At 35.7% G+C, this 23,351-nt stretch overlaps 1 protein-coding gene across 3 annotated transcripts; it reads left to right on the forward strand.

Annotated features, from left to right (window-relative positions):
• Window positions 1–1,221: 1,221 nt before the first annotated feature.
• Window positions 1,222–22,233, forward strand: LOC148657104 (WD repeat-containing protein 86-like). Of its 3 annotated transcripts, XM_088642944.1 has the most exons (8): window positions 1,222–1,403; window positions 2,078–2,289; window positions 3,678–3,819; window positions 6,172–6,586; window positions 12,318–12,453; window positions 15,771–15,868; window positions 20,309–20,412; window positions 21,863–22,000. In XM_088642944.1, exons 2-7 carry the CDS (start codon window positions 2,088–2,090, stop codon window positions 20,366–20,368), a joined length of 1,053 nt encoding a protein of 350 aa, XP_088499070.1. In that variant the 5' UTR covers window positions 1,222–1,403; window positions 2,078–2,087; the 3' UTR covers window positions 20,369–20,412; window positions 21,863–22,000. The 3 variants fall into 3 exon arrangements, with proteins under 3 accessions (XP_088499070.1, XP_088499069.1, XP_088499068.1); XM_088642943.1 differs by lacking the exon at window positions 15,771–15,868 and having other exon boundaries at window positions 1,224–1,403; window positions 2,002–2,289; window positions 21,863–22,233; XM_088642942.1 differs by lacking the exon at window positions 15,771–15,868 and having other exon boundaries at window positions 1,225–1,403; window positions 21,863–22,233.
• Window positions 22,234–23,351: the final 1,118 nt, after the last annotated feature.

Here is a 23,351-nt window from a genome sequence, read left to right on the forward strand (position 1 = left end):
ACCTAGAAATTGAACCCACAGCCCTCTGGTACAGAGTCCCTAACCACTACTCCACACTGCTACACCCTATTATAAAGTATGTGCCTTTTTTTGCAGAACGTACTGAAATGTTTCTGACCCTAGCTGCTGAGATAACTAGAAAACATTATTGAAAACACATTCTCGACTTCCAAACACAATAATTCCAACTCATACAAAGCTAGTTGTGGTGCTATCGATTATTATTATATAGAAACAAGAGCCAAACAGCATATCTATACCCTGTTTTAGCCAACAGCCAATCCATTGTTACAGCTTATTTCAGTACAGTTCGCGGTGAGCAGGAGCCTACGGATAATATAAAATAAGAGACAACTACTATTAGATGCTAGTCTATCGCGGTAGAAAAGAAACCGGGTTGGTAAATATTTTGTTTTCTGTATTGGTGGGGCTTAGATTGTTAGAAACGTCGTTCACAGCCACCTGTAGCGACCACAATAACTCCCTACTGAGCGTCTTATTAAAATACTTCAAGTGCCGATTTAAACAGTAGAACTCTAGGTGGGAAAAGTTAAAGAGTATTTTACTTAGTAATGTTAACGTTAACCCCATTGTGTCGTTTGTGTAAGCCTTCATTTAAACAGAATGTAAGCATTTGACAGGATAATTTCTATTTTTTCGATCACCTCACGAATAAACTTAACAATGTATTTCTAGATATTCAAGTTAAAAGTATGTGCCTTCCGAATATTTTGCGGAACACACTGAAATTATGTCAAAGCAAAGATGAAATTTGAAAGTAACCTAAGGGTGGATCATGTCAAAAAAGAATTGTTTTACTACCCTTTAATTCAGAATCCTTTAATAACTTGAAACATGCAGGCATAATCAATAAAAGCATCTCATTGTGCAGTATACATGTAATGTGAATAGTTTTCGTGCGAAAAAAGTGCACAGTACGATCCAGATGCAGTTGAGAAAATAATGTGTTAGATGTTTTTTTTATTTTTTTCATTTTATAATGCAGTTCATGCAACGGTTCATGCAGTTCATGCATGTCAGATTTTTAATCTCTTTTATTATTAATTAAAAGCGCTTATTTCATTCAAAATCAGAGAGTGATTTGTATATTTATTTTGTAATGTCCAATGATGTTAAAAAAACGCAGATACCAAATCTCCTGGGGATTCGCCTGTCTTTAGGACCTGGAGGAAATCTTGTGGTGGTGAAGAGGAGTTACTTTTCTAGTATTGAGGACTGACAACTTCACTCTGACTAACCATTAATAACAGTCCCACTGGGGCATTATAGAGTACTTAGTCGAGAGCCAAGTCGTATGCATCTCAGTCGGAGGTAAAAAATTCATGAAGACCAACCAAACATGTCTGTGGAACTCAATAAGAATTGCTGAAATGAACATTTCGGTGGGTTGATATCCGCACTTCTCTAACATTTCTGCATGAATGTACCTTGGCTAGACCAGGAAGCTTTTAAAATCGTATGACTTTTACTGGCAACTAAACATCTCCTAGAAATGTCTGGAGCAGAGCGTGGACAAACAACAATGTTGCTGAAAATAAGATACAGCCTACTTTTGCATTTTTTTATGTGGCAACCGAGTAAATTGCATGGTAAAATGTCTTCAATTAAAATTAAATGCAATTAAGTTGGGGACAAATTGAAACAAGGAGGTACTACTATATTCATTAATTAGACGTTAATACGCTTTTCAATAGTTTACATTTTAGAAAGTATCATTTCTTATACAATGAATGCGTTAAGTAATATTTTAAGAGATTTGGGGGGTCTGTTTCATCTTCTGCGTAGGTGGTGGTACCCGTTAGACCAACAATTTTGCATCAACAGATTTAGGTTTTACAAAGTATGTAGAACATTAAATATTTCATAAGAGAAAGTTCCAACTATTATTATTTTAACAACAACGACGAGCAAAGTTTACTTTTAAATGTATCCGTCAATACTTTAGATCGCTCTATCCTTTTGCTGTTGTTCTTTTCGTAGAAAAAAGTAGCGCAGCAGACAACAATAAGTAACCATGAACGTCGCCAATTCGGTTGTTTAATGTCCCTGGAGGTAGGTGGGAGTTGATGTGTATCCGCACAGAGAAAGCGGTGATGGGAAGCGGCAGTTCCAGGTCTTCTTCCCTGAAAAAAGTGTGTTCGGATCACTGTGGGGGAATCAATTGGCTAAGTTTAAGCCCTGATGGAAGCTACCTGCTCACTGCCAGCGAAGACGGAACAGCTCGGCTGTGGAAGACTTCAGAGCAAAAATGCTGTATGCACTTCCAGGGTATGCAAATTTTAATTTTCAATGATTCGCTTGTTTATTCTGTTTGGAAAATAATTTCCTTGGGAGCACATGACAGTAGCTCTATAGCAGGTCAATAACTGAAATGATTGTTTCCTTTCACAATTTGTTAGGAAACTGACAAGGGGAAGTGTTTATGATTCTTTCTTTACAAATGACCAGAATAAAGTTAGCAAGTTGCAAGAGAACCGTCAGGACACTGCGATCATAGTTTGATTCAGCTTGAAATCGATTGTTTGTTTTTACAGTGCAGTATCTAGCACATTTTGCTGTATATCAAATCATCACAAAATACATCACATACAGTACATGTATATCCAGTGATAGAAATTTACTTAATCCACCAATGAAGTGTAGCACTCACTTAAATGACTATTGAATTGGTAGCCATTGTGCACCAGTCTGAGTGGAAAAGTGAGATACTGTTGCCCACATTGAATCAAGGGACAACTTTAGGCCAACTTTAGGTCTTATGTTTGATCTATGTAAAGTTTTGGAGAAGATAATGGGAGTGAAATTGGAAGTACCATCATTAGAATTATTATCATATTAGGGATGGTTAACAGAGATTTGGAAAATGTAGATCCTTGTTTAATACAGTATTTTATTTTGAATTACAGTATGTCTACAAATGACTGTAAGACTGTATGTCTTGAAATACAGTATTTTTAGTTTGAAAGTTAAGCATGTATCATGATTCCTTGATTTTCATGTATTCAAAAACAAAATGTGAACAATAAGTTCTAAAACATTAATAGCCAAAGTGTATATACAGTACAGATATTCACATTAAAGTGACTATATACATTTATATACTTCCGTAGGGTCCCCTTCTTTTTAGTCTTATACAGAAAAATCAAAATAATGTTTATTTTAATCTGTCAGAGGCATTCCTTTGAGCCTGAGAATGTATGTGGTTGTTCACATGAGGTCTTACTAACGTATTGTACAATTTTAACATAGCTTCCTTTAACAATAGATAAATCTAACCCCATGAGACAGCTAACACACAAATGATGATACTTTCCCATTAATTATTAAACAAAAAATATCATTACGTAGACTCGTGTGAAAAAGTACATTATTCAATAATGTGATTAAGCAACAATAACTTGAAGTAAATATTTCCTGTACGAATTTATTAGTCTCTCAAAAGTAAGTGCACCCTTACAGCTTCCATATCAGTTAAGAAGTAAATATATGAAGGCTTTTACAAAATGAACACAAGACCTCTATTACTCATAATGAATAATAGCACTATTGTATAAATTAAACCTAAAGAATAACATGTTCTTGCCTATGTTGAGAACTGCCTTGGTAGTACTGTGTAACAGCTGGTCTGCTTTTTCTGTCCCTTCCATTTCATACAGGACATGAGAGCTATATCACACACTGTCACCTTGAGAACGATGTGGCCTATACATGCAGTGCAGACCAGACCATTCGAAAGTGGGATGTGGCAACAGGCTGCTGTACAGTTGTCTTCAGAGGCCATACCTCCATTGTTAATAAGTGGGTGCTGAGTAAAGTGATGCATGTGTGTATGCGTGTGGTTCTGACAAATTTGAATATTGTGTTAGTGTATTATTGTGTTAGTGTAATTTAAGTACTGATACAGTATCATACTGTGTGTCAAAACATATTTAAATGGCAATAACTATGTTTATTTGTTGTTACACAATATAAGTGCCTCAATTCTAAGGTACCTTTAAAGGCTTTCACAGTATGTGGTAACACTTTACTATTTACCAAGCCTTGCAACTACTGTGATTACAGCTTTGCTGAAAAAGAGTGTAGTAAATTATTTTCTCCCAAGCTATAGTAACTGCTAATGATAACTGCTTGTGGACACAGAATAAACGTTTATCCCTTTTACCATTGATATCAAATATGAGTAATAGGACATATCAATGAGCACATGAATTGCTGTTGAAAGGCATTAAGTGTCTCACTTGGCAAAAAAGTTTCAAAAGGTGTTCCTAACAGATTTCAAAATCTGTTACAAACTATTATCTTGCAAGGATAACAGCACTGAGTCATTTCCTATGTTTTATGAGATTGGGGAAGACATTGGAGGGGGGGGGTCTTATACCATTCCTCCATACAGAATCTTTCCAGATCCTTGAAATTCTTCAATCTGCACATATGGACAGTGTTCTTCAATTCAAACCACAGGTTTTAAATGGGATTCAACTCAAGTGACTGTGATGGCCATTGCAAAACGTTGGTTTTGTGGTCAGTTAATGATGTGTAGAGTTTGATGTGTCTCTTGCTGGAAAGTTCACTTGTGGCCAACTTTAAACTTCCTGGCAGAGGCAACCAGGTTTTTGGCTAAAATGTTCTGGTACTTGGTAGAGCTCATAATGGCAATGACCTTAACAAAGGGCCTTAGGACCAGTGGAATAAAAACAACCCTATAACATCAAAAGATCCTCCAACCTATTTTACAGAAGGTATGATGTTCTTTTATTATATGCGTCCTTCTTTCAATGTCGGTCATCTGGCCATAAGAACCCGGTTCTAATCCAAGTGCCAGTGCTGTTTAGCAAGCTCCAGATGCTTATATTGTTGGTAGTTCTCAATAAAGGTTCTTTTATAGCAGCCCTTCCAAATAGCCTATTAGTATGGAGGTGACATCTGAATGTAGATTTGCAGACTTGGTGACCCCGAGATGCAATCTAGGTCTGTAATTCTCCAACTATTGACCTTGGACACTTGAGTACTCTACCACACAGGTTTACAATTGTTCCAGAGGGTTTGAACTAATTGTTGTCCTAATGGTGGTAAGTGGTATATTTAGCTTTATTTGTAGCCATTGCCTGATTAATTAAAGTCAACAAGTCTCTTTTCATTTGTGCATTTTTTGCTTTTCCCTATGATGATGGATTTCAATGGAATTTTACATGCGTGTTATCTAATTTTTTATACCCCGGTGAAACTGGAAACCGTGGAAGGCCGAAACAGAGTTTCTTAAGACAGCGATGAACATAAAAAGTAGAATGTTAAAGCAGATTTGTATTTTTATTTTATTTATAACAATCTTTAGGGGTGCCAATAATTGTGATACCCCTCTTTTTTCAGAAAATTATTACATATTAACAAAAACCTTTCTCTTTGAGCAATAGCATTACAATACAGAATATAGTATTTTGAGCATAAAATATAGCTAATTTCTCATTATGTTTATTTTATACAGCCTTTTTTGCTCACCTTGATCAAGAGTGACAATACGTTTGGTGGTGACTGTACAACTGGACAATGTCCATCTTCCACAATACTTACTGTATTAGACACTGACAATGTCTCATGGTTTAAGAATGTAAAATGTGCTCTGTTTCCACTTTTTGAAATGACATCATTAATATGTTCATCCCTTAATGCCATAAGGAGATTAAATAAATCCTTTCTTTCATGGAGATGCATATCTCTGTGCACCGTACAACACCTCAGATATCAATTTCAAAATGAATTGGACAAAAGTAAACTTTGCAAAGATTGAGAAAATAATTTTGAAAAGGACAAATGTTCAAACTGTGCATGTTTTATGTGAGCGTATGACTTTTCCAGAACAAGGCTTACAGTTTAATGTGTAAGATTTTGCATTGATTGTTTTCTGCTGCATGGTGTGATTTGATGGATCATATATTTTAGACATTTTTCTTGGTTTGTGTCATTTTTTTCTGCATTTCTGCAAAAGTATATCTTGCTGAGAGAATATTGTTTATTGCCAAACATACTGATTTCCTACATATACAGCACTTTGTGTTTGATCCATTTTCAAGGTAACCCCTAAACCTTGTGTATAGAAAGCCTGCAGTGGTGGTTAATGAAGCAGTTTTTCTTTTCTCTTTGTTGTTACGCCAGGCTCTTAGTGACCAGAAGCTGTCTGTTTAGTGGTTCCTATGATCGGACTGCGCGCTGCTGGAGTTTGGACACTGGGAGGCAGCTGCAGGAATTCCGAGGTCACTGGAACGGTGTTCTGGCTCTGGACCACTTCTACTATCAGGACTTCCTGCCAGAGTTGGACAGTGAACAGAATAAGGAGTTCCTCATTACAGGCAGCACTGACTGCACAGTAAAGCTCTGGCTGGTTCCCAGTGGACGCTGCTACCAGACGTTACGTGGGCACAAGGGGGCCATCTTGTGCATGGCTCTGGACATCCCCAACAGGGCTCTGTTCACAGGGAGCAGGGATTACACTGTGAGACGATGGGACCTGACCACAGGGGAACAGACCAAGGTGTTTCAGGAGCACCAGGGATCAGTCATCTGTTTAGAGGTAAAGATATTAAACTATTTACTTTCATATGGTTGAATTACTTTGAACCCACCTTTTGAAGCTTTGTGAAAGACCTTGTAGGAAGATAGATGTGGGATATACAGAAGCCAGGGGAGAAATCTTGTGTGGTTTTTACCACAGAAGTGCTGACTGAAGTGGTAAGTACAAGACAAAGTCAAAACAATGCTGCATGAGTGGGTGATGGGAAGCCCTGGATGGTCTTGTCTTAAAAAGCCATTGGATCACCTGAATAATAGCTCCAATTTTGCCACAGTAGGGAACTGTTCTTTTGTTTCATTGCAACAAACATCCTCTCAAGTGGAATCAAATATGAAATAATTCCCCCAGCGCATTGTCAGCTATTGATGTGGAATATAGACTCATTACTTAAAAAATATTTTTTTTCAGGTCATTATGAAAATAGCTTAAGGTATATTGCTACATTCAAACTACAGGAGATACATGATACCTGATCACCATTCTGGACTGCATTTGGATTTTAAACCCTGTACTGTGCTTCCTTTTGATTTCTGATAAGCATAAAACACAGTTGAATGACACATAGAAAAACATTCACTCTGATTAGAGGCATTTTAGACTATAATTTCCTCCATTATGGCTAGACATGCTCTTTAAGACACAATAATAAGCAGATAAATATGTTGTCCATTTTGCTCATTCATTCAGTAGCTTATTGATTCATTCATCTGTTTCTTGAAGGCTTCTAGGAAGTAGGCTTCAGCTACATGACAAAGCAGTTTGTTCCAGATCCCTACCATCATTGTCAGCTCACCTATCCAAATAAAGTGCAAATAATATGAAAGCAAAATTTTCATTTTTCAATTACATTAGTGTTCTTAACATAATTACACGATGCCTGAAACAATCTATGGATTTTTTTGTGTACCATTTGTCTCTTGACAAATCAGGAAGCTACCTACAGTATAGTTGATTTCAAAATTAAGCGCACATACAGTAGGGTTTGAAGTATATACTGTAAGAACACATGGGTGCAACATCTGTCCACATCCCAGAAACCTTGAAGCTGACTTAAGTCTTAGGCAGGGATTAAATTGGGTGTGTTGCAGTTAAGCAGTGGTGAGGTGTACTGTATGTACATCATCTTAAATCTTATAAATCACTGGGATTTGACGGTATTTTCGCAGTTGTCCCCAAGTTGTACCTTTTTATTCATAGTCCTTTAAATAGAATGTTTAATCTGTCACTACATGGGACCTACAAATTGTCAAATATAACTCTAATACTTATAATAAGTAAAAGAACTATAGTTTGGATAAATCAAGGGCATTACCTTAAATTCAGATGTGAAAAGGGGCATTTCTTTGCACAAAGAGTTGTGGGTGCTTGGAACATACTTTCAAGCCAAGTGATTGAAACCCAAACTCTGAATTCCTTAAAGAAATAAATTGTATGAAAACTAAATTAACTACAAAAACTGACAAATGAGCAATATAGATCAGGTGTTTTTACACTTATTTAACCTGTCAAATTGATTAATTGGCATTATTATTTTTTCATGATTTTCAAAGCCTGTGGAATTCTGCCCAGAACTGTGTTAGATGTGTATATTAATATGTACTGTGTGTATTTTGCTTAAATAAAAGAACAATATAAAAGGCATTTTAAGTGATGTAAAATCAATTTTAGTGTTTTGGTTTTCTTTACTGAAAATATATTTTTAGGGTAATATATTTAGTAGCTTCATACATCTGTATAGATGCGTACATAGAAGTTTGCCATTAATTCCATTTAGAGACTGCAGATGTTCATTTTCACTTTCTGCCAGAGGGAACACTCTGTATGAAACTAAAAGCTAGCGCACCCTGACCGTTCATTTGGAAAGGATTTAACTTACAACTGTTGGCTGAAGAATCAAAGTTGCAACAAATCCTTTGAGGTAAAAAGAACTCTGCATAAAGCTGACTGTTCTAAATTTTAACCTCCCAGCAAGCTTAACAAAAACTATGCTTTCTTCCAACACTATTGAAAGAGTTCTTTTGTGGTAATATACTACCTCTTCTGGGAATTCACAATTTAGAAAGTGCTAGAAAGAGATATGTCACGTTGAAGTGGTTACTAATGGTCTGTGTGAGGCGATTGAAATTCATTCTAATGCAGGTGCCGGAGAGCTGCACTGGCCTTGGTCACTACCAAAGTGTTTGCTCATATGGATTTGGAACCATAAAGAAAATTATGTGACTGTGTCATTTCAGTTGTGCAGATATATAAAAAAAGATGTTTCCTGCTTTGTTTGATCGTTCATGTCATTGTTAATGAAATAATTAGGACATATGGCAAATGGTTTTATTTATCTTTTTTACAGTATATACCTTTCTATAACATCTTAATTTGATTCCAGTGCAAGTTGAAAAGTTAGTCATTTTTAAGAGGCATGCTTAGTAACAAAGGGATAGAAAAGATGACAAAATACCTCGAATAGAACTGATTTCCTCAGGAGTTTTGCAAGATCTGTATTATTTCACAAAAGAGAGGTTTTCAGATTGAAGGACATAAGGACTGGAGTTAATGGCTGCTGAGACTGTTTGGGGGTGATGCATGTGTTTGTTTTATTTCTTTGGAATGCATTATTTGTTTTACCAGTGACTTACAGTTTGAAAGGTCAAGGATACTGTTGTAATTAGAGGCAGATGTTGAATGAAACAAAGTCTTTATCTTTTTTTGTTTTTTTTCAGTTATATGAATTTGCATAGTGTCTAAAGAATCTACTATTACTGTATGTACATCTAGCCATAGAGTTTGAATTGTATATTTTATTAGCAAGAGTTTACATTATTAATAATAAGTGCTTGGTATGGACAAAATAAAACACAGTTTATTTTTAATAAATATGAAACTGTGTATACGTGAAGCACTCAAATAACGTTAATAGCAGATTTTTGTTTTAGTACATGCAGTGTCTTTTCACATTATGGTTATTCAGGTGCAAAGAATAAGTAGCTTTCATATCAGGTCTTTAAACAGGTTCTAAAATGTTATAAGCAGGAATGAATGGGGTGATAATAAAGACTGAAAACTACATTACTTTAAAACTGTTGTACGAGAAAGGCTGGTCATAGTTAAGGGGGAAAAAGTTATAAATTGTTTTCCATCTTGAGTGCACAACATTAAGTTTGGTAAGACTGCCAAATTTCAGTTATAAAAAGAGTACATGCGAAAGGGAAGATTACTGTTATAAGCCCTCATTCTCTGACAAATAAGCCGTTTAATTAAGCCTCACTTTCCAAAATTAAAATTAAGAATAAGAACAGCAAAAAAAATGGACTCTCTTTATTAAAATTACATGTATTTTTGTAGATTTGTTATAGAAGCTTCTCCAATGAAATAATAGTAGAGTTATGCAGAGGTGAACACTTGACTCTGTTGTTATCACATTATTTCTCAGATATCCTGGAAGGGTGGCAGTATTTCAATGCCACTGCAAGACCTATTGTACCTCGTTATATGCTAATACAGACAGTTTTTACATTTTAAGAGGTCAAATGTGACACAATCTAATTGAGCAATCAGGTGCTGGATATGAAATCCCATCTCAGGAAAACCTCTGAATGCCCACTGCACACCCCCCATATGAGTTAAGCCACTCCACCAGTTTACAGTACTGTACATGCTCTGGGGAACCCAAAGGAGTATTACAGTTTCATTCTGTACAGTGATTAATGTTACAGTTCCTATGAAGCTGTATTTGCACTAAAACAATTTTTTCCTAGTTGTTTTAATAATTTTTAGGGAGTCTTGATAATCAGTTGAATAAACTTGAACTTTGGCATTCAGATGTGTCCCCACCCCCAAAATAACTGTTTAACAGATTGCTTAATTAAATAACTATGCCCCTTGATTTTTCTTCCCTAAGGAAATGACAGCTGCTACAGGATGGATATGCAACTAGTTGGCATTCATTCAAAATACCTTTGCTTCAAGGGGGGAAACAAAACTTCCTGTATGAAGAAGAAGTAGATTTTCTCTGATAAATGTTAAAACGTGTTTTCCTTAAGCTGTAAAGAACTACTAAAGTGCTCATTTATCATTTAAATAAAGTGCATCATTTGTTTTCCATTCATAATGAACTCTGCTTCCCTCAGTGATTAACTTTTTTTTTTATTTGGAGAATACGTGTCTTGGCATGTCTGGACTTGCCCTTTAGGTCTTCTAGCAGGTGGGCCCAGAAGATGAACTACAGAGTTCTAGGGAAGACACGGGAAGATGCATATCTGCCTGTTTGGTCTAAAAATCCCCGTACTAGGTTATTAATCTAATCCTCATTTTTACCCTATGACAGCCCATGAGTTGTTCCCAGTATATACTTTGTAAAACATTGTCTGTCAGGTGGAATGCAGCATGGAGAGATTAATCAAATAGCTTAAAGACAATTGTTTCCCCAAAATCAGGTTAAAGGTAAAAAGAGCACAAATCTGAGAAACAGGATACTTAATTCTGTGCCCGCAATGACTTGTAAAATCCTGCTACATGAAAGATTTATCAGCATAGCATATGTAGCCAGTTTGCTTGCATGAGAGCTGGGGATACTATGCTAAATTCAAGCCATAGAGAACAAACTGTGGAATGCAAAGATTTCCTAGCTTGATTTACAGGCGGTCAACATTCAAAGCCCCCTTGGTTCTCTTCCTTCAATTATAAATCATCCCCGTGTCCAGATTTGAACAAGTTGTCGCACAGCCCAAACTCCTTTCCTGTTTTAATTCACAAATCCTCTTTGCTTTTCCAAATGTTTAAAATAAAATAAACTATCATAGTGAAAGTGGACTGGCTGCGTCTTGAAATGCAGCAGTGTGTACACAGACTGCTGCATCTCATGTACTTTTTGAATTATGGTTTATTAAAGAGCTTTCTAAGGGTGATACATCAACACGTAATAAAACACAAAGACAATAAAAAGAAACCTTCTTAATGGAAATAATTCTGATTTCTAAGCGTTACAGAAATATTATTTTACGGTATTTTTCAGAATGTGGGGGTGTTAGAGGATAACAGATAGTCTTATGTCAACACATTTGCATTTCATTTCCAGGAAGCACCATGTCTAAACATAGAGAAAGGACAAATACAGTAAATGAAAAACAAGTAAAAAACTCTGCTCTCCTGGTTTTTTATTTTTATTTTTGGGACTTCAGATTGTTGCGTTTTGTTTCCCAGTCATTAGACTGAAACACAAAATTATAGCTGAGTCCATGATTACCACAAATAGTTAGACAAAAAGTACATAAAATGTGTTCCTGACTGGCTGTTGATATTTTACATATCAGTGTTGTATGCTTGACATTTATAACATGGTCTCACTTTAATTTTGTGTGATTATTGATTTTGGTGATTATTGTAGTCAGCCATTATGGAATATCGCATCCCTCACAACAAGTTGTTATAGAGCAGAGAGTGTTGTCACAAACAGGCTTCTTCTTCAAAACGCATTGCTTCATGTGTTTGCAGTCAAAATTACTTTTAATTACCTACAACATTTTATTATGGATTTCACGGGAGGTTTTTACATAAACTCAAATTTATGTTAAGTCGAGTCTGTCATATCCCGAGAAGAATATTAAATACATAATGCTTTGTAAACTGGTTATTCTTTAATTGACATGTGTAAATATCCACAATGTATTTTTTCTCTTGTGACAAAATAAAGTACTGGTGACTTTATTTCACTCAAAGCTTCACATGCTTTCTTTTCCAGCTTGCAAATCGACATTTATACTCTGGTAGTGCGGACCAAACAGTCAAGTGCTGGAAATCGGAATCTGGGAAATGTATTCGGACATACAAGGCACACAAGCATACTGTCAGTACAATGAAATACCACAATGGAATATGTAAGTAATCATGTGTGTCATGGTTTACACAAAAATCACAACTGAAAACTGTTGTGAATCTCTGAAGAAATTGAAAAATATTGTTTTTTATTTTTATTCCTGAAAGTTTTAGTTATTGTTATTTTATTACCAAACAACTAAAAAATGTCAGTGTGGCAATGACACTTTCTTATTCATGATTCTACGATATGATGTTATTCCAAGATATTGTCACGCCCTCTACAGCTAGAGGGTGGTCCTTCTCTGCCCTGTCCCTAGTTTTCCTGTGCTTTGCTTGTCCTTCTGGTGTGTCTCTGTCTGGGGCTATATATTTCCGGGTCATTTCCTCCTCGCTCAGCATTGAGATTCGGATGTCCTGAGACCTGCCTAGCACCAGGTCGGCCATCGTCCGTGGCCTGAGGGCATAGGTTTCTATACGGCATTTCCTGAACAGCTGAGCCTGGGATAACCCCCGTCTCGCCGCTATGCATAGGGTCATTTTTCGCTCTCCTGCCATGCCACGGTTTGTCCCTTCCGACATCCTGGACAGAATGCTGAGCCATCTCCTGACCCCTCGAGCGGTGCTCTTTGTCTTTCCGCAGTGTTTTGGGCTTTTTTGTTTCAGTTCTTCTATTCTAATCGCGGGATGCTACTCCCAACATCCGTGCCTGTGAGTGGGTCATTCAGCGGTATGCCGTTCCGAAATCCGCGTACGAATATCTGGCTTTCCTTGGGTTGTCACTCCCGGCATCCGTGATTGAAAGTTGAGCTGGCTCTTCTATTCTCATTACCACTCCTGACATCTGTGCCTGTGAGCGGGCCTTGTGCCTGGCTCTCCTCAGGTTGTCTGCTCCAATATCAGTGATAGAATGTTGAACGTGTTTTTTGCCCAGTTTGCAGTGTTTTTCTATTTTTATTCCCGGGTTTTGTGTTGTTACTTTGGTTTTTTCTTGGTGTTTTGGTTTTTCACTTCCTGGTTTGCTCTTCTCTCTGGTCCCCCTGACCCCTGTGTCATGGAATTCTTGGTTCCTATCTGTTTTGTGTGGTTTGTTACCCTAGTCTCCCAGGTTTATTTTTCTTGTAGATGGTTTTGTACATGTTTTTTGTTTTACTCTCTGGAGCTCTGCCCAGCTCCCCCTTCCTCTACCCAATAAAGGTTTCTACCCTGGAGGAGAGGGCAGCTCTCAGCCGTGGACTCCCGGAGGTTTCCTTTCAGTTAAATTAGGTTTTTCCTCCCCCCAGTGCTGTGCAGCTTATTTATTTGTTGGGCGTCAGGAGCCACCCGTGAAGGTGGGAGTACTGTCACACCCTCTACAGCTAGAGGGCGCTCCTACTCTGTCCTGTCCCTAGTTTCCTGTACTTTGCTTGTCCTTCTGTTGTGTCTTTGTCTTGGGCTTTATATTTCTGGATCACGCTTTCCTCCTAGCTCAGCATTGAGGTTAGGATGTCCTGAGACCCACCTAGCACCAGGTCGCCCCACTCCATGGCCTGAGGGCATAGGCATTTCCTGAACAGCTGAGCCTGGACTAACCCCTGTCCCGCCACTACGCATAGGGTCTTTTTTCGCTCTCCTGCAATTCCACGGTCCGTCCCTTCCGACATCCGTGACAGATATAGTGTTAAATTATTTACCTTATTTATGCTAAAGTATTTTTTCTCAGTATTGCATAAATCCAGTTTTCTTGATGTTGTTTATAAATTGTTGGCATAGACGTGTTATTTTTGGGGATTTTGTATTCCTGTTGATATTTTCTTTGTTTTCATCGCTTCCTTAACCTCTCATTTTAGATACACACTTTCAATAAATCAGATTAAACCTTGAAAGTTATTGAGAATGGAAATGTGCTATTTTATAGAGAACAAGTTAATAAAGTCATAAGATCCAGAGTATACTGTATCTGATACAAGCCTATGCCCTAGCTAACCAAATAATATGACAACATAACACCAATGCTGAATGTTTTTGATGACAGCAGAATAATATGATGTTATGTCCACACAAAATTGTTGAATTGTTGAATCCAGGCAATGCTGTCAAAACATTGTTAAATAACATGGTGAAATGACATTCATACAACTACAAGGTCATATTACTCACAAAACTTTGTAGCAACAACAGAATTGTATTGTACTATTGCAAGTTTATAGACACTGGGGAGCATTGCCATAACATTCTAAAATAACACATACATTCACATACAGTATAATCATATTCAAGTGACATTTGTTAGATTCTCAGATAACAAAATGGAGAGAAAAGGGGTTAAGATAAATGGAGTCAAACTACTGTAAACATGTTGTATATGGCATTGCTAACCACCATCAAATGAAGACTCCAGTACTAGCTTCCAGCTGGAGACAGAGGCTGCTATAAACACAAAAACTGTTTATTATTTTTGTCTTTATAGTTAGTGCTTTTAATGCATGTTGTTTATGTAATCAGGGGAACAACAATGGGGAAGATAGAATAACAAAACTAAAATGAAATACATATATACAAAAAATAAGCAATTTAAATACATTTTGCATTCTTATGTACAGTTTGTAAAATATATAACAGGTAAATAAGAATTATTTTTACCAGTATAAAATACAGTAAATATATCTGTAAGCAGTGTTCAGTAGTGCCCATATTTAGTTATAGCACAGTTTTTCATTCAACCTTTTAAGAGCCGTCAAATGTCATGGATAAGGACATGTTCTAATGAGACACATTTTGTTTCCATAATACCCATGACGTTAGCTGGGCCCTCTATGAAGTTATAACGTAGTTTTGAATTTGTCCTTAGGAGAAGTAAAAAAATCAAAACATTATTGGTAAAACACGTGTTCCATTACAAGTATTATGTCATTTACACTCTGTAACTATTTCTAAGAAGATTTTGCATGTTACGTTTAGGGCCTCGGTGGTGAGGAGAGCAGAATAAAGCAGCCAGTTCGTAGATGGGGATTATTAGTATGCCATGATTAGTGGTAACCAAGACCTTACATGGTCACAAAATCATTAGACTGTAATTCCTCTAGGTTACTTTATCTTTTGGTTGATTTTTCTTTGGATTGTTTCTTTTGGTCTACATTATTCTAGTACAGATGTGTCACAACATATATAAGGCTAGGCGTATTAAGCAAAAATGAGCACACATTTGATTGGCTTTCAATGCACAGGTTTTTTTAATGTAACAGCCTCAACTTGTTTGGAACAATGTTGGAAAGGAGCTTTTTCTTGGTTATGTATAACAAATTTCTTTCCAATTTCTATTACATATTTAGAGAAAACACTAAGTGTGGTGGTTAAGCTTTGTGATCAGTCTCAATCATTTTTTTTTAATTTGCTACAGTACCTTTCACAATGGTTTGCCACAGAGTACTTTATAGAATGATATCGCATCTGACAATACTGGACCTGTCCTGTACAGTTCTAAATCTTGGACATGAGGTAATCTAGTTCACTGAGTTTCAGATGTATCTTTTCATTTAAAAAAGGTTTTTGACAATCGTGAGAAACTCACATCAACGTCATGACCAATCAGTTTCATTTCCAGTTACTCTGAGCTCTGGGACTACATGAAGCACGCAAAAAATAAAAGCATGGTTACAAAAGAAAAGAGTTGTCATTCAATCATCTGGATCGATTGTTGTTTTTTAATTGCTATGATCCAAAAATCGAATCCAGATGTTTCTTAGAGCAAGACAGGGTATTAGCTTCGACAACATCACTGTGACGTTTATTCCATACTCCTGCAATGTTTTTTTTGTCTAAAGATATCCCTCCTGTTCTATGTTTAAGTACACTTCCACCTAATTTTTTTTGTCTTCTGCTTCATGATTTACTGTTGATTCTGAAGTCCAAGATGATTTTGTCAGTTTTTTTTTTGAGGATTTTGAATGCTTGAATCAAGTCTTCTTGTAAGTTTTCCCATTCAAGACTGAAAAGGTTTAAGTACAGTATTTCAGCCTGTCAGTGTAGGACATTGTTGAGCCCAGGAATGTACTGTATCTGGTTGATCTCCTTCAAACTGATTCAAGATTAGCAATTAGCATTACGATATTCTAAATGAGGTTGTTCAGGTAACATAACATTTCTTTTTCATTTATGAAAGCATTATACAGTATCTTAATTTTTTGTTTGTGCCTTTTATTTCTTCTCCACATTGACTGGAAAAAGAAGATAAAGTGTGTACTGTAAACACCTTCTGTACGTGTTTCTCATTAGTAACCTCTTCAACTTCATCCATCCTATTTTATATTTGTCATTATGGTTCTATATTTGTTTTATTTATAAAGATTTTGTATCTGTAGTTAAGGTTTTTGCTACTTTCATGCAAGTCCATTGAATTTTATTTGGAGCTTCTACACTTGCTAAACCTCACAGAATCCATTTTATGGATATATAGAGCGGTTGTTTTAGTACATATACCTGCGGTATTTGACTACATGAATCCAATTTGAACCCTTGTCTGTACCCTCTGGTTCCCATCCATTAATCAATCTGTAATCCAAGTACTAGCAACTTGATATGAGTTAAACCATATTGACTGTCCCATAAAATCTTATTTCCTTACAGATGATCCTCAGATTAGTTACAGTATAATTATTTTTTTCTTGCATTTAACCAATGTAAAACTTACTGTTCTATAATTCCTTTATTCAATTTGTTCACCCTTTTTATACAGTATAACACTTGGTCACTATGTTAGCAATTTTCCAGTCAGTGGGTATCAACCCAGTTTCAAAATATTTTTGGAAGAGTTTTGTCAATGGCCCATGAATAACATCTTTTAAAGTAAAATATGTAGAATACTTTATGGCCTTGGAGATGTATTTGTTTTAAGTGCTTCTAGTACCAATAACATTTCTTTTTCTTCTAATATTATTTAAAATGGAACTTGGTCTTCTGCCAGGTGGAGGTATGTTATCTGTTTTTACTTTTCGGTAATAACATTGTGGCAACGCTACACAAATCTCAGATTTTGAATTCTGAAATTTCTTCACAGCATTGGCAGAGCCACAGTCCAACATTGCAGTATCTAATTGTCAGCTTGGGATTTTGCAAAATTCTGATATTGCTAGGGGCAACTTTACAACATTTTCAAGTATTTTTTAAAAAACATTAACATAACTAAAATCTCTTAAGCATCTAAACATCTGAAACAACTAAATTATGTTCTCGCATAACATTGTAAACGCATTACAACAACATCTGAAATGATAACTTTTCAGTTCTAAAACATTCTCTTAATTAATTTGGAGGCCAAGTTAAAAATTGCATCAGCAAAAATTATGAAATTGTATCAGACAATGCTGCCAGCACATTTCCTTGTTGTACATGTTATGAATTGTTTTTTATTTGTTTTAAAGCAAGCAAGAAGTCATTTTTCCAAAGGAATTGAAATATCCAAATAATTAAGATAAGTAGCAAAAAAACAAAGAACAGGTGTTTCATTAATCTGTGAAATATGGAAGTCCCTGAGATGCTCAAATAAAATATGTATTTACTTGATGTAACTGTATAATATTTAGAGAACATTTCATTAGGACATTCTTGAAATTCAACATTGTGCTGTAGGCAAAAAAGTAACTACAGTACAAATGATTTGTCATCTTACATGCAGCATATCCTGAATACAATAATAAAATAGTTAATGTTGCCAGATTATAGTATATAGAGTTTGGTCTAAATCAGTCGTTCCCAATGCTGGTCCTGGTGCCCCACACACCTGCTGGTTTTAATTCCATCCCACCTCAATTAGATAATTGAAGCCTTGATCTAAGAAGTTACTTCAAGTGAATATTTGCACTTGTTTCTAGTCACAAGTTTGTAATTCTGCTTCCCTTGCAAAATACAACAGTTAGGGCTTCAAGATTTTGAAGAGCCGCAAACAAGCAGTTCAAGTTAATCTTCTTATTAAGTCAATAAAGGGTAACCAAGGGCTGAGATGACCCAAAAACCAACAAGCGTGATGGTCACCAGGAGCAGGTTTGGAGTCAGTGGTCTAAATGAACATTATAGCAGATGGAATCAATGTACTGTAGTATGGAGAGGAACTGTGAAGTGTGTGATGAATGAACAAGGATATGCGTTCTGCACTGAGACATTCTTGGGTGAGCAACCTTCTGTCAGCATTTTCACAGTTAAAGTATATCCTGTGTTCATTTTATCATTCTTATCTCCTACTTTGTTGGGGTTCTGTGTTATAGCTATCAGCTTTAGTCCTTGGAAAGCCAGCAGAATGGAAAAGAAATCTTGTTTGCTTTTGGTTGCTGTGCAGTTACTGTAGTATGTAAATGTATTAGTCCCCTTTGGGCCCAGCTCCTGTCTTATTTCCTGAAGTTAGATGGCTTAACATTAATCTCATAAGATCTGTTTGCTTTTGTGACTGATTTTATGATTCATTAGGTTTATATAATAGTTTATATAATAATTATTATATAATAATTAGAATACAGTAACTCCTTTGCTTAATACAAGGTGGGATACTTTTGCTTAATAAGGTGGGAAAGTTAAATTAGTGTTTTTAATGTGGCCACATAAAGTTGTATGTCCATGTTGAGCTAATGCTTTTATTTTCAAATCTAAGTGAACCTTCCCTCAGGCTCCTCTTTGCTCCTCTAACTCATACTGTACATAACCAGCAGGCAGTTATAACCTCTGATATAGGAATTGTCAGATGAGACACTGAGTTAGAATTTGAACGTATGATATAAACATATCTTACAAAGATACCACTTCAGAATAATTGGGTTGCTTAATTAAAACTATTGAATGAACTATCATTATAATGCATTATAATGTACATTTGATACAGAATATTGTAGTGTAGTCTGTTATGGAAATCCCTAGCAATACTATGAAGACAGAATATAATTAAGCACAAAACATATTAAATAGATATGCACAATCCACGGCCTAACAGAAAGTTTTAAAGTTGATTTGAATATAACAGGAAATATTCACTAATTGTGAAAGGCTACTTTGGGAAAATGTATTTTTTATGGTGCCCAATGCATTTAACATGTGCTTTCTTTCAATGTGCTTTACTGGGAGTACCCTAATTTACCATAGTGAAAGATATGTTTACTGTAGCACACCATATTATTTGTATGGGTCAGTGTAATTTAACACAGTGTAATAAAACACATTTTAGAAAGCCACAGTCAAATTAGGGTGACCCATGCTGAGAGCACAGTTAAAGTGCAAAAAAAGTTGCAATTTCTTTTTAAATGAATCTTAATTTCTAAGGCAAACCAATTCAAAGATGTCACAGCATGTGTTATTTCCACATCTGCTGGATGTAGACATCCCCTGAGAAGCAGAAGCTGAATTACTAAATTAATGTGTAAGGTTAATTCCTAGAAGCGCTGGAAAAAGTAATAGGTTTTTTCCATGCTGACAAGAGAAGAAAGAAAACACAACATTTTGGCTGTGGAGCCTTCTTCGGGTGTCCTAGAAGCACAATTAAATTTTGCATTGAAATAATTATCCACATAAAAGGTTGAACCAACCTCTCAGTCACACTCCCAAATTATAGGCTATAGTGCACTGGTTAGTATTGTGATATTATAACTGTAAGCTTGTGGGTGCTACTAAACCACTAATTTCGCTTTATTCAGTAGTATCTTACCTTGTTTTTTACCCTGTAATTGTGACAGCAAGAAAAAGATTGTTTTTCCTCAGAGTAAATTAAATACACAAAAAATTGTGCCATCGTTTTCCTTTTCTTTAATGTCTTTAATCTACAGCACTTTTGAAATCAGTATTTTTGACAAATTGCTAAAGCTTTTCAGATGAAAGTGGCTGATTCGAGTGACTGCCGTATATTGAAAACTACTCCAGGTCGTCTTACTGAATTTCATCTCTCATTGTTTTGTTTTGCAGTGTTTACAGGAAGTGGTGACTCATGTGCCAGAGCCTTTGATACTAAATCTGGGGTCTTAAAAAAAGTATTCAGGGGACACACCTTTGTTATCAATTGCTTACAGGTGAGTTACTTTTGCCTACAATATTTCTTCACGTTGAAAAAGAACAGAAACATTACACATTGGCATAAATTAACATAACATTGCACATAGCACATTCTTTGCTCTTTATTTTATAATGCTTCGGTCAGCCTTCCACTGAGTATCTTGTTTTTGATGTAACACCTTGTGCCTTGTATTGCATTTCTAATATCACAGACTCTGCATTTATTAATTCTTTGGTTCATATCTTGAAATTTTAAAATTAAGATCTAAGTATGGGAAATCCTTGTTATGCCTTGCAAAAGGTTTTTTATTTAGTCTAGTTTGCCAGCCTATAATTTTAGAAAAGTGTTATTTCAGGACTCAGTAATGTGCTAGTAGCACTATTGTGCATGCTTTAAAATTGGACTAGATTAAATTTCCATTACAACAGACTATAGATAAATAGTATAAATATGAAAAAAATAAAGTAGGATTATGTGAATGTCTCCGACTGAAATATACATTTTTGTTGTTATAGAGTGTATGCATAGTTTAAATGGAATGTATGAGCCTTAGAATTTTACACGCATGCCTTTTTCAGGATGTTAGGGTTCAGATTTAAATCATGTAACAGAAAAGTATTTACAGCTGGAAATCCAATCCCATATTTAAAAAAAAATCAGATGAAAGAGGTTAAATTATATAACCCTTTCACTAGCCCTCCTGTCTGCTTTCACTTGGTGTTAACATGTTAAGAGGAAAACATGCTATTTCAAATGCAAACTGTAATTTATTCTAGTCTTGTGGTTACTTAGAAATATACCACATCTGGAATAGTTATCTTTCATGGAAAACTGTTTAAAATCATACAGTAAATTGGAACAGCATTGTTCTGGTGTAACCTACAGAATAGTGGAGCAGCACAATTTTGCAGTGTCCTTTAAAATATAATGTAGAACAAGTATAAATGATACCAGTGTATTCTGTAGAATCCTACAGAAAGTTGCCGTGGTAGTATTCCATATTATGCATTAGTGATATGTAAATCGTAGCAAATTTTGGTATGTTTATAGAAGACACAAAGACACAAGTCCTTGTTAAACATATAAAGTTTGTTATCTCAAGCAGGAAATGGTTACCCTGACATGCACCTCTCAGCAGAGTTACAAAGGAAAGGAGCTCTGTCACTCCTTTTCCAATGGCTTTCACAGCAGAAACAAATAGAAAGGGAATAAGAACTTGACAGAAAAGAGAAAATTGTGTTAACGTGTTACAGGCACTTACCCATTGTACACATCACAGAGAGAAACACAGGAAGTGGACAAGCTGAAACAGTCCCAGTGTACTTACTGACATAAGTTTCACCAAATTACCTAGTCTGTTTACTCACATTACTCTTTTATAGATGGGCTGATATTCAGTAGTGACATACATTATTTCAGGCCGAATGTTGCATTTCATTGTTTATTTGAAATTTTTTTTCTCCCAGATTCACAACCATATTCTGTATACTGTGTCCCATGATGGCACTTTGAGAGTGTGGGATGTGCAGGGTCTTTTTGAGCAGGAGAAGTGCTGTAAGAAGTCTAACAGAGACAGACAGTGCAAGAACTCACGGAAAAGCAGCCTGTCCAGACTCTGTAAGAATAGAGTGGGGTGTGTCTGGGAAGAAGAGCAACCGCCGAGCGCACAGAGTGTTCAGGACAGGAGGGAAAGCTACGAACGGGAGGCTGTTGAACTGATATGAATACTTTCACAGATAAATTATTTTGAAGGACTATTTAGATTTTTTATTATTGTAACTGCCAGATTCTTACTATAATTGTCATAAAAATAAACACTATTTGATATAAATAGTAATTTGATCTCTATTCTTTTTTCTACTTTGCAATTTTGCACAATGGCTCGTCTATTTTAAACAATGTACATTCTTAAAAAACAAAATGAACATAGTTTAAAATTCGTTTTTTACACCTCTCATGCCTTTATTTCTGTGCTGGTATGGCAAGCTAAGCTTGACATTTTCAGAATATGAAAATACGGGAACACAATTTTGATCGATAATTGTATTTTTAAAATTTATATTAATAATATATATTTAAAAAACATAAATAATAATAATATTGTTTGCACAATCTGAACTATAAATGGTTGAGTATTTTTCATGTATACATATATTTAAAACAATCAAAATTCAGTAAAACCAAATAAATATAAAATATAAGTACTTAGTTGAGTTCACTGCACTTTAATTTGATCACATTTTATTATTTTTTCTTATAAAGGTTTAATGTTATCGTAGTACAATGAGGAGGTTCAGAAAATCTGTTTATAAATAAATATATGGGCCATAAAACTAAAGACGGGGTTAGGAATTGGGCTCAATTTGTGTGGAGTTTGCATGTTTTTCCTATGTTCCTGTGTTTTTTTTTCCAGGTGCTCTGATTTCCTCTAATTATCCAATGTCATGCTGTTAGGTTAACTGGTTACTGGACCGTTGGCCCAGGTGTGAGTGTGTACTGTATGTGTCTGTGTCAGTGTTTGTGTCTGCGTGTGCCCTGTGATGAACTGGTGTCCTGTCTAGTCTGTATCCCGCCCTGTGCCCATTTCTTGCTAGGATAGGCTCCAACTACCCCGCAATTCTGAATTGGGGGAAAAAAAAAACAGGTGGATGGATCAAAAATTAAAAACAAATGTAACACAGCACTTTGTAGTCTAAAAATCTCTGTCACTTTACAGTTCAAATGAATGAAAGTGATAAAATAATGTGTGAATGTAAATAATGTAAGATAATGTTTGAATTACTCAAAACATATGCACAAAGGTGGAATATACTGTAACTAGAAAAGAAAAAACGAAGCACGATAAATTCTATAAAAGTTATGGGATTTTCTTGATTTATGTTATTGTGACTTGTGGAGCACAGCAGTGGTGACATATTGTCATAAGGTCCATGATACTGTATACATACTGTCCAT

This window comes from Lepisosteus platostomus, chromosome 8 (genome assembly GCF_059453375.1).
Source record: "Lepisosteus platostomus isolate fLepPlt1 chromosome 8, fLepPlt1.hap1, whole genome shotgun sequence".
Classification (NCBI taxonomy): domain Eukaryota; kingdom Metazoa; phylum Chordata; class Actinopteri; order Semionotiformes; family Lepisosteidae; genus Lepisosteus; species Lepisosteus platostomus.